This window comes from Nyctereutes procyonoides, unplaced genomic scaffold, assembly GCF_905146905.1.
Source record: "Nyctereutes procyonoides isolate TBG_1078 unplaced genomic scaffold, NYPRO_anot_genome, whole genome shotgun sequence".
Taxonomy (NCBI): domain Eukaryota; kingdom Metazoa; phylum Chordata; class Mammalia; order Carnivora; family Canidae; genus Nyctereutes; species Nyctereutes procyonoides.
The window spans coordinates 1117093-1128955 of record NW_026575051.1 but is presented as its reverse complement, the minus strand read 5'-3'; the positions used below and the strand labels follow the sequence as shown (position 1 = coordinate 1128955).

The 11863-nt window shown below is 49.0% G+C and overlaps 2 protein-coding genes across 3 annotated transcripts; one reads left to right on the top strand and one right to left on the bottom strand.

The window, feature by feature from the left end:
* Nucleotides 1-770: 770 nt before the first annotated feature.
* On the bottom strand, nt 771-9445 carry NFKBIL1 (NFKB inhibitor like 1). 2 transcript variants are annotated; one of them, XM_055330027.1, is made up of 4 exons: nt 9360-9445; nt 8000-8276; nt 1756-1977; nt 771-1579 (listed from the first exon to the last, which is right to left on the bottom strand). In XM_055330027.1, exons 2-4 carry the CDS (start codon nt 8262-8264, stop codon nt 993-995), a joined length of 1074 nt encoding a protein of 357 aa, XP_055186002.1. In that variant the 5' UTR covers nt 8265-8276; nt 9360-9445; the 3' UTR covers nt 771-992. The 2 variants fall into 2 exon arrangements, with proteins under 2 accessions (XP_055186002.1, XP_055186001.1); XM_055330026.1 differs by lacking the exon at nt 9360-9445 and adding an exon at nt 8626-8852.
* Nucleotides 9446-9701: 256 nt separating this feature from the next.
* ATP6V1G2 (ATPase H+ transporting V1 subunit G2) lies at nt 9702-11753 on the top strand. Its single transcript, XM_055330028.1, has 3 exons — nt 9702-9835; nt 10022-10122; nt 10623-11753. The coding sequence occupies exons 1-3, from the start codon at nt 9754-9756 to the stop codon at nt 10794-10796; spliced, it is 357 nt and encodes a 118-aa protein (XP_055186003.1). The 5' UTR covers nt 9702-9753; the 3' UTR covers nt 10797-11753.
* The last annotated feature ends 110 nt before the right edge of the window (nt 11754-11863 follow it).

Below are 11863 nucleotides of genomic sequence, written 5' to 3'. Positions count from 1 at the left end.
TCAGGACCTTTCCTTCAACCTCAGGACAAGAGGTCTATCTGGAAGGCTGAGCTGAACTGCCCAGAGATGAATTCCAGGGGTGCAATGGGAGCAGAAGCTGGAGAGGAGGACCCGCGCCCCGGAGGACACAGAGGACTGAGGAGCTCCAGGGGAGATAGCTTTGGGTGTGGATCTGTAGTTGCCCAAGAACAGACAACCCAGGTTACATAATTTGGCTCTTTCCATCTCCTTCCCCTGCTCCTAATTTTAGCAACCAAAATTCCACTCCCCCCCCCAGGGCTCTTCCTCTGTCCATTCTGCTTCTATTCCATCCTCCCACAACCTCCTCAGGGCCCCCAGCTCCAGCTGCCCCCAATTCAGAGCATTCAGTGACTCAGCAAAGGGAAAGCCCTGTGTTGGGGGAGGGGGTGTTAAATGGGGAGGAGGATGTGGTTCTGCCTGGGGAACTGGGGAGAGGAGGGAAACTGCCTTTGTTCCCTTTTTTGCCTCAGTTCACATCTATTTTTCCAGTCATTGACTGCACAGTGGAGGAGCCCAGTGCAGGGAATGGAGTGAGACTGGTGGGCATACTGGGTCTCCTAAGGGCTGCCTCTGTGGGTGGGCAGGGCCTTATGCAGGGCCTTCCTGGCTCCAGCTGAGAGCACATCTTAGTGTGTGCGTGTGTGCTGCAGGTGTGTAGGAGCTGCGGGTTTGGGCAGGCGGGGTAGGAAAGAGATGTCATGTATGATGAAAACCACAGCAATGGAAAAAGGCAGAGGAGACACAGGGAGTGAGATGTGGAACCAGGTCTTATTAGGAAATGGAGGTGCCAAGCAGCAGTGGTGGTGGCCCATATCCTCCCCACTCCCACTCAATACAAATTTTGCTCCCACCCCATATCCTTCATCCTGTGGCATTGGCCTCTTCCTCGTCATCCCCAATACTTGACTTTCCCCTTCCTATGGCCCTGCCTCTAACACTGTGTTCCCTGCAGTTCTCACTCTTTCCCTAGATCACTTGAGGGCCTCCGCATGGCGATTCAGGGCTTGAGAAAGGGCCGTCACGGCCCCCATCACGCGGCCCAGCTCCCAGGTCTCAATCTGGCTTCGGAATCGCTGCAGAAAGCGGTCAGGGTGCCAGCGGACCTGCTGAACCCTTAAGTACCTCCTCAGAGCCCCCTGCTCCTCCAAGGGGGGGCCCCTGGCCACCAGGGCTGCTGCCATGGCCTCTGGGTCCCCTCCCCCAGGGCATGGCCAGGGCACATCACCAAAGCGCCAGAGGCTGCCTCTCCCTGCTCCTCGTGGGTGCTCTGCGCTGGGCCCAGCCCTGGCTGGCTCTGGCCCTCGGTCCCCACGAGCCTCCTGGGCCCTCTGGGCTCGGCTCTCACGCAGTTCTTCCTCCTTGGCCCGGGCTCGCTCTCGGAAGAGCCGCTGCTCCTCCTCCTGCTGTTGCCAGCTGTGATTGGAACCCTCGGCCCGTGGGGGTCGGCAGGCTCCCTGTGTCTCGTGCTGCTGCTGGTGCTTCTGGGCGTGTTCCTGGGCCAGGCGATCTGACCAGGCTGAGAAGGACTCAGGTTCCTGGGTCTCATGGGAAGCGTCATCTGTTTGGGAGGGCAGGACGAGGGTAGCCAGAAAATGCTGTGAGAAGGTGATAGGCAGGAGGGGCAGGAGAGTACAGAGGAGGGGGTACAGCGGGCCAACGGGAGCATTCATGCGGTGGTACAGAAAGAGCGGTCAAGGGAAGGAGGGCAGCTATAGATGGGGATGGATTCCTTACCTTCAAACCTCCCAATCACCTCTTGCCACTCTTCCTCCAGCTCTCCCTGCAGCTTCTGCCTCCATTCCCGCTCCTTAGAGGCCTCGTCGTCTTCTTCCTCTTCAGCAGAATCCCAGGGGGGTCCCCAGCCCAGAATTTGCCCAGGGGTCTCCCCATCCTTATTCTTTATTCCCATGGCAGAGGGGCAGCGACTCAGTAGTGGCAGGAAGAAGTCCGTGTAGGCTGTTGGTGGAAGAGCAGTAAGCAGACGTTAGCTGGGACTCCCACTCCTCGGCAGGACTGCCATATTGAATCCTGCGGGTCACTCACTCCCTTGGTCTTAGAGCCATGAAAAGAGTTGCCCACGTGGTAGCCTCCTGGGTATTAGGAAATCACCATCACTGACAAATATTTACCGATAGTTTACTGCATGTGTGATAAGCATGGTAGTTTAAAATATTCTAGTCTGCGTCCCCACAAACTATTTTAGTGTCCACAAATATAGGAGTCCTACTATGTTAAATGACATTTTGCAGCCTGCTTCCAGCCACCCTGGGCAATGTCAAAAACCTCTAGTATTTCATATGAAAATGTTGTCACTTTACAACTCTTATTGTGTTTCTCACCCAAAACTGTACTTCAGACTGTAAAATAATTGAATATTTTACTCTGCACCATTTTAAACATACGAATAAATAACAGAGACCTTTACATATTGCTGCTCAATAAACTGAGTAAAATAAATATTTTCAGGGTAATTTCTCGCAGCCAACCTCATACAGGGCATACTGGGAGGGGGGTGAGGAGGTATGAAGGTCGAGACTAGCAACGAGTTCAAGCCATAGAAATGTTCCTAGCAGCAAATCAGGTTCTTTCCAAATGACTACTGATGTAGGGCAGGAGAAAGGGGCTGAGATTTAGGGTCTTGCCCAGGGGCTTGCTGACAGGAGGCTGGGGTAAACAGAAGCAGGACTGATATTCCTGAATTCCGCTCTTCCCGAGCCCTGACCTACTGCATCCATTCTAGCGTAAGCTGAAGGTCAAGCTGTTCACTTTACTGCCAACCCAGTGCTCTACCCCTGGCCAAGCCCACCCACTATGGTTACCAAGCACCTCTTTCACTGCAGGGACAGAGGAAGGTGAGTGAGGCACCCTCCCTTCCTGTGGACCTACTTTCTCTCCCTAGGGCAGGAGGAAATGGGCCACCAGTCCTTAAATCTTTACTTTGTGGTGATGCAACATACTGGTCACCTGGCAAAAGGATGGACAAGGGAAGGGTCGTCCTGTCACTGCTAGGGAGGTAGGAAGACAGAATGGGCCCACCTTGGCTGGTCAAGGCCCGTTGCCCCTCACTCATCACGCTTGGTACTTGAGTGCTGCCCAGCTCAAACCACATCAGGATAAGAGGAGGGGCTATGTCTCTTTACTACTGACATGACCTATCACAGCGCTCCCAACCTGTCCCACCCAACATATACCTAGTCCTGTCTTTCAACTGCTTATTCCCTGACAGGGTTCACAGCAGGTATGAAGGTGGGTGGGTGTTCAGGCTTGCATAGGAGGTTTTTAAATTCATAGGCTCTAAGGAGTAAGGCTTCCAACTATAAAACATGGCAAGTAAAATATGGTACAGAATATTCAATAGCCACTAAAAATGATGTTTGTGTGTGGAAAAAGCTGGCTACAAACCTATACAGAGGATCCAATCACAATTGTGTAAAATAAGAGGCTAATTCCTATGGCTGAAAAAAAAAATAGGCTAGAAGGAAATGTGTAAAAATTCTAGTCTCTGGGTGGTAGGACTATGGGTGGCTGTCCTCCAATCTTACCTGGGTAAATGTGGGTAACATTTTAATGTGAAAGGGATTTAACTAATTTGAAAAATATTTTATTTTTATTTTTTTAAAAGATTTATTTATCCATTCATGAGAGACACACAGAGAGAGAAAGGCAGACATAGGCAGAGGGAGAGAAGCAGGCTCCATGCAGGGACTTGATCCTGGATCCCGGGATCACAACCAGAGCCGAAGGCAGCCGCCCAGCCACTGAGCCACCCAGGTGTCCAAAATCTTTTCTTTTTAAAGAACGAAGAATAAATTTAATCTCTGGTAACAGTTTATTGTGGTCCCTTTCAGTCCTGTCTTGGTGCATATAAATGCATACACAGAAAAAAACAAACAAACAAACAAACAAAATGCATATACAGGATGACTATTTTTTCAGAGATGTGTAACCAGGCTATATGTTTTTGTCTGGCAACTTGCTTTTTTCACCTGATGTCTCATTTGTATTTTTCCACAGGAGCATAAACAAGTCTACCTCATTCTTTTTTATGACTGTGTAGTGTTCCGCTATGTGTATGAAATAAACATCTCACCACGCCTGGTCAAGAGACTTTGTTTCCAAAAATGTTTGGCCTCCTACGTGTCTTTGTAGACTCCTTACAGAATTTCTGTGGGGTAGATTCTCAGAAGTGGAATTTCTGAGTCAAAGAACATGTGCGATTTTACCGATTTGCTCTCAAATTTGTGCCAACATACACTCTTACAAAGAATATGAGTGCATGTGTCATCCTTTACCAAGATTATCACCAACTAACCCTGTAATTTTGCTCATCAGATAGATTGAAAGATGACTTTATTAATGAAATTTTTTTTAAGACGTTTTTTGGCTTTTTCCTTTTTTAAAAGATTTTATTTTTAAATATTTTATTTATTTATTCATGAGAGATACAGAGAGAGGGACAGAGATACAGGCAGAGGGAGAAGGAGGCTCCATGCAGGGAGCCCGATGTGAGACTTGATCCCAGAATCATGACCTGAGCTGAAGGCAGATGCTCATCCACTGAGCCACCCTGGTGCCCCCCTTCTTTCCATTTTTTAAAGATTTTAAGTAATCTGTATACCCAATGTGGGACTTGAACTCATGATCCTGAAGATCAAGAGTAACAAAACAGAGCTACGTAGCTGAAACTGCAGTTTTGTGGTTGTGCTGTGGTAGGAAAGGCTGGAAAGGCAAACGGAACATACGCCAGAAAATGGCTCAGTTATCTGCCAAATAAGGGCCACAGCTTACTCCTACTGTGCAGGTCAAAGTGAGTAATGGATGGCAGTTGTCTGGTACTGTGCTGGTGCAGAGCAGAAATGCGGTGAATGTTACATCAAAAGAAAAAAAAAAGCCGTCTGGCTTTGGACTTCATTCTTTTTGCAAAGTCTGTGAGAAAATGACCCACTGTTTCTTAATGTTCACCAATACTCATGTGTAGAGAATGGTTATTGTCTGACTAAGGTATGTTTATATGGGGGCCTTTGACAGTTAAGACCACTTCCCCTTGAGGTGATGGGTCCCAAAAGGAAGTTACTAAAAGCCATTTATTAGCATCTCATTGGTTGTGATCACAGAGCCCAGTCAATCCAGCATCAACTGCCTCATCCCTCGAACCTAACAGCTAACATAGCTAACGTGGGAATGGGGGAAAACCTCCCCTTCCTTAGGGGATCCTGGGTCATTTCATTTGTTCAAAGAAAATATTTGCATTTTAAGACCTAATGGTCTCTAAAGCAGTTTGAAGCTGACTATGATGAGCCATTTACCAAAGAGCCAGAAGGCCATCTGGTGGCATGGCTGTCAGAGGAACAGGAGGAAGTAAGGCCTGAGAGGATCCCAAGGCTTGGGAGTGACCCAAGTACGGGGAAGACAACAACCTGTTGGCTATTAGATTGCAGTAAGTTCCTGAACCTTCTAGACACTATTTCGTCTTCTGTAATAGGATAACAGTATTGATCTCATATGCTTCTTAGATGTCAATATAATGAAAGAATATCCTACCATACTATGAGAGATCTTTTTATTACCCCCAAAGCCATAATTGGATAATATAAGAATACAAATAACAATACTTCTCACTTGGTGACTGCCAAACCTGTATCAAGTGCTTGCCTCATTTAATTGTCACAGCTTCCATTTTAGAGAGACAAGTTACAAAATAAAAAACTCCAGGATGCCTGGGTGGCTCAGTGGTTGAGTGTCTGCCTTTGGCTCAGGGTGTGATCCTGGAGTCCCAAGATCAAGTCCCACATCGGGCTCCCTGGATGGAGCCTGCTTCTTCCTCTGCCTGTGTCTCTGCCTCTGTCTCTCTGTGTCTCTCATGAACGAATAAATAAAATCTTAAAAACAAAAACAAAAACAACTTAATAATAATGAAAAGAGGCAAATTAGGGTCATGGAAGTTAAGTTGCATGTCCCTGGTACATAGCCTGTAAGTGTTAGAGGCTGAATGAACAGGACTGAGATTTGTCACAGGGTTCTCTGCTCTCTTGCCATGTAAAATGTCAGCTGTCAAATTAGATGCTTACATTTTGCAAACCTCCTCTGTTTACGTTAAAAAAAAAAAAAAAAGAGGGATACCTGGGTGGCTTAGAGGTTGAGCATCTGCCTTCGGCTCACAGCGTGATCCCCAGGTCCTAGGATTGAGTCCCACATCGGGCTCCTTGCAGGGAGCCTGCTTCTCCCTCTGCCTGTGTCTCTGCCTCTCTCTCTGTATCGCTCATGAATAAATAAATAAAATCTTAAAAAAAAATCTGAATATGCCAGCCTATCTCACTATGTTAAGGGGAATTATTATTATTATTATTATTATTATTTTAATATACTTTTTAAAAGATTTATTTATTTATTTATTCAGAGAGAGAGAGAGAGAGAGAGAGAGGCAGAGACACAGGCAGAGGGAGAAACAGGCTCCATGCAGGAAGCCTGATGCGGGACTCGATCCTGAGTCCCCAGGATCACACCCCGGGCCGCAGGAAGCACTAAACTGCTGCGCCACTGGGGCTGCCCTGTTAAGGGGAATTAAAGAAAAGAGGACTTTTTTTTTACTCTATGAGGGAAGTTTTTGGGGTGAGAGGGGTTTCTGTTGGGGAGCTGGAAGATGGCAATAGGAGAAATCATACTGAGGTAAGGTTGTTCGTCCCAACCCAGGGATCCTCCTCTAATGTTCTTATTCTAGAAGAAAAGTCTCTACGAGGCTTTATTTTCCTAAAGGCTACTATCTCTACAGAGCTGCTTCCACAGTCAATAGGTCCCCATCTGAAACCCTCAGTGTCAACAGGTTTTTCAGAACTCAGATTTGGTAGAGCTGATCTAAAGTACATACACTGTGTATTAAGTAGCCTGGAGGGCCTGGGCAGCTCCAGTAACCAAACATGAAAGATACTGCAGAGAAATGTATGAGTATCAACATTAGTAGGATAAAAATGAATCACGGTCTCATTTTAGTTCAGGTTGGGTTTTCTCACCACACGGGTCTGCTGGCAGACTGATGAGAAAAATGTTTGGCTCTTAGTGTTGTTTTTTAGTTGTTGTAGAACTGAGGGTAAAGGGTATGGATCTGTTGATAACAGGAACAACACTGGCCAGCATCTACTGAGTGCTAATCACATGTCAGGTGCTCTAATTACACGTTGTGTCAGGTGATTCTCTAAACATATGTGATGGCATGGGCGCTTTGAACATGGGCACTATGACTGAGTAATCCTATAATGTATACAAGAGTCCTCAAGAGTACAGATGGTCTAGCCAGGCTACCTGGGTTCTAATCCCTGCTCTACCACTTTGTGACTGGGTGACTTTGGCCAATTACTTCTCTGTGCTGTTTTCTCATCTGAGAAACCAGGGATAATATTAGTACTTATTGTGACGATTAAATGAGCTGTTTTGTGAGAAGTACCGGCACATACACGGCAAGAGCTGCTGTTAATAGTATACGAGGGCAAACTAAGCCTCAGAAGTTTAGTAAGTCGCTCAAGAATACACAGCTGTTAAGTATGGCACTGGGATCCCAACCCAGGCAACCTAACTGCAGAACCTACCCTCTATCTCACTTCTTGCACTGTAGGGGAACACCAGTCAAGTGACAAATTTGCGACTCATCTAGAAAGATGGGAAATTGGAAGTTGCTGTTTTGAGAATGCTGGGCTCTTGGGACAATGGTAGCTCAGTGATGTAAAGTCAGAAACGACTGCCACATGCCAATGTGGCCAACTACCTTCCTAGATAGAAGGAGCCGATTTTTCAACGACCGGCCTTCACCTCCTCCCCGTCAGTTAGGGGCTCATGGCCTTGTTCCCCAGCAGGCAAACTCACGGTCTGGGCCCTGGCGCGCAGTGGTGTGCAGCGCCCTGTCCCCAGTCACGACCTTGTTCCCCAGCAGGCAGACTCCCCGTCATGTCCCCGGGTCACGACCTTGTTCCCCAGCAGGCAAACTCACCGTCCGGGCCCTGGCGCGCAGCGGCGTGCAGCGCCGTGTCCCCGTGGCGGTCCTGGTGGGCAGGGTCCGCCCCCAGCCGGAGCAGCAAGCACAGGGCCGGGGCGTCGTGGCGGGCACAGGCCCGGTGCAGGGGTGGGGGCTGCCCGGCGTCGACATCGAGGCCTGGGTGTCGCTGGAGGAGGGCCTGGGCCCGGACCAGCCGCCCCGCGGACAAGTAACGACGGAAGCGACGCTCTCGGCGCTGGCGGCGGGACCCGGAGGCCATGGACGTCTTGGGCTGAGCACGGAGGACGAGAGGCAGTGGTCAGGGTCCCGCCGTCTCTGACATCCCCGCCCCTCCTCGCGCCCCTCCCCACCGGCAGGCCTCAGGCCGCTCCCACTCTCACCCCTTTACCACACCGTGGGTCTGAAGAAAATCCTGAAGGGGGCTCGGGGCACAGAGTTTTTGACGTAAAATTTGAGAAAAGGACAGATAATTGCTTTGAGGCTCACGAGCCCAGGTAATATTTAATAAGGCTTTGAAAAAGGCGAATGAAAAATGATGGGGAAAACTGTTATCAACAAAACCCTGAATCTAAAGTCACAGATAATTTCAAATAACGATCTAGAAACGCAACATGATGTACCCGGCAGACAGATGTGGAGGCTTCTCCCGCTGGGGCCTGGGGGGAGGGGCTATTCATCGGACCTGCCCCCCGCCCCCCCAGTACCCCCGGAGCTGCAGGCCCGAGGCCTGTGTTTAAGATGCTCCGAGGAAGGAGGCGGGAAGGGCGGGACGCTCTAGGCGGCCGGAAATGGCGCAAGCCGAGACGCAGGTAAGGCCCGAAGGGAACGCGCTACCGGATGTCGTCTCTCTCCGAGGGGGCGGGCGTGTGTGTGTGTTTCCTCAGTCTGGCCTCGGGGGGAAACTTGGGAACTTAAGATAAAGGGTCCGCCTGAACCCGGAAGACTGGACGATAGAGAAGGAAGAGGAGCCGAGCACGGGGGGGGGGGGAGGAGGGGGACACAGCGACTTAATTTATCCCCCCCCCCCGCAACCGGGAAGAGAGGAGACGGTTCAGCGATAGACGAAAAGAGAGAAAACGGAGGAGATAAAGAGAAAAGATTAAAAATTACAGTGAAAACGCAACACTAAAGCCACAGCGAAGCCAAGAACAGGGACAGATCAAAAAAAGGCATGTGTGAAAGACATAAAGAAACAACCGTAAGAGAAGGCATTGAAATGGATGCATAAATTAGACTTGGGAAATATGTAGAAAAAAAGAGAGACGGAAACGGGAGGGAGAGCGAAAAAAGGAAGACAAATAGGAAGAATTCAGAGAAAGCCAGCATCCTCTTCTCCCAAGACACACTTTCTTACTTCTCACCCCATCTTCAACCCCTCTATGCCCCCTTCTCACTCTTCTCTGCCCCTGCCCCCATTCCTGGATGTTCGACAGCGAAAACGCGGCACCTGCTGTGCCCGCGGCGGGCAGCGTTGGGCCTGGCCTCTGCTGCCCCCAGGTGGTCCTCCTAGGTACTGCCGGTGCGAGAGGGAGAAGACACCAGCCATCCATGGGAGGATCAATTTGGGGGAGACACCTGGTGCAGGAGGCTGAGCAGAACAGGGGAGCACTAAGACCCAGGGGTAGTGGAGGACTGCAGCAAGGAGCTGGTGGAAGGGGAGGACTTCGGAGGGTGCATGTGTAGTGGTGGTGGGGGAGCCATCTGGTACCTCGGTAGCATCCAAAACAGCATCAGCCATAACCACAGAAATGGCCAGTCAGTCCCAGGGTATCCAGCAGCTCCTGCAAGCTGAGAAACGGGCGGCTGAGAAGGTGGCAGATGCCAGAAAGAGTGAGTCTCCTCTCCCTTTGGAGTCTGGAAAGAAAATTGGGGTGGGGGGGGACAGCAAACATATGAGTCCCTGGGAAAATCTAAGGCTGGTGGGAGAAAGCTGGGACTGGGATGGCTGATTGGGAGGGAAGAAATGGGTGGTGTTAGGGGGTCTATCCCCAGCCCCCTCCTTTCTTCTGCTTCCAGGGAAGGCCCGGCGTCTGAAGCAGGCAAAGGAGGAGGCACAGATGGAGGTGGAGCTGTACCGCAGAGAACGAGAGCAGGAGTTCCAGAGCAAGCAACAGGCGGTGAGTTGTGGGAAAGTTGAGATGGGACCGCAAGGTGCAAGGCGGTGGGTGTATATGATAAGGTGTGTACAGGGTGGCTCTACAAGAAAATAACATGATAAAGGGCTGAAAGGGACCCTTAGCAAGGACCACATTATTGATAAAGATGTGTGATAAGAGAATCTGAGATTTTTGAAAGAATTGAACAACTTGGGGGAGGATTGCCACTGTCTACATGGAATATGATGTCATTTGGGGTGGAAGGCAGAGTTTTACGGTTATGTGTGGTAAGGTAGTGGGGATTTTACTGTTTTTGGATGCAGTTGCATGTCAAGTCTCAAAGGAAAGGGAGTTGTGTTGCTTTCTTTGGTGTCTGGATATTTCGATGGGATGGGGATGGTTTTGGCAAGGGCTTTTCTTCCTGGTTGCTCCAGAATCTTTCCCTCCACATGCCTGGACCCTTCTTTCTCTGTTTTCTGCTTTTGCCTTTCTCTCTTCCATCTCTTTCCCAATCCCCCCAGGCCATGGGCTCCCAGGGGAACCTGTCGGCTGAGGTGGAACAGGCTACCAGACGCCAGGTGCAGGGCATGCAGAGCTCCCAGCAGAGAAACCGTGAACGCGTCCTGGCCCAGCTTCTTGGCATGGTCTGCGACGTCAGGCCCCAGGTCCATCCCAACTACCGGATTGCTGTCTAGGATCCACCGCAGGGCCTGACTCTTCCCTTCCAGGTCCCTTCCTCAAAGAAATCCCCCAATCAAAATTACCTCCCACCATCTTCACTGGTTCTTTCTCATTTTCTCTCCACCCCCTGGAAATTCTAGGGGCAAGATCCAATAATTCTGTGAAATTTAGAAGTTATCTTGCTCAGATCTGAATCTTATTGTTCTTTAACCTTACTGGGAACTTTTAAACTCCCAAGTCACCCTCACCCGACCCCTCTTTGAAATTTGCAGCATGGAGAAGTAGGGATATGTAAAGCACTTTGGCTTCAGAGCCTGGCAGGCTTTGGTCCTTCTCCCAACGCTGCCACTTGCTGGGATAGGATAAGCTTCTTAACCTGTAGTCCAGTGTCCTCCTCTACAAGATTGGAATGCTAATGATGATGATAACAATAATGATGATACCTACCTCATGGGGTTGCTGCAATGCTTAAGAATCACTCTGTAAAGGGTGTAGCGTGGTCCCTGGCATGTAATAGTTGTGATTCATTAAATGGCAGCCCTATGATATTATTACCACTCCCTGCCCACCTGCCAAAACCTAAACACAGCTATTTCCTCACGTTTGTCAATGGCTAATTCTACTCGTTCATTCTGTGAACTAATAATTCTCTGAAGAATTAGTTTTTCCCACCTCTCTTTTCCCAGAAACTATATGGTCCATGAAAAAGAATGAAGACCTAGTTTAGACTCTCTATTATGGTTCCAGGAAGATGTTACATTTCTTAGTCTTTCTTTTGTCTCTGAGTTGGTCTTTCTCTTTATTGGATTTCCTCTTTCCCAATTTCCCCAAAGACCCACTAGATACTCACTTTCCTGAGATGTAAAGTGATGCTGCATTCCCTTGTATGCATGGCTTTCCTTTCTACATCCTCAATACCTTTCCCTATGTAACACTGAAAAAGTGTCAATAAAAAACTATGGACAAATCAATTTGTGTGTGGAAGCAGCTTCCTTTTACTTCATCATTTCTCATTTTCAGACACCCTCTCTCGTGTCTTATTTATGTATTCCCCAAATACCCAAAAGGGTTGTTCTTTAAA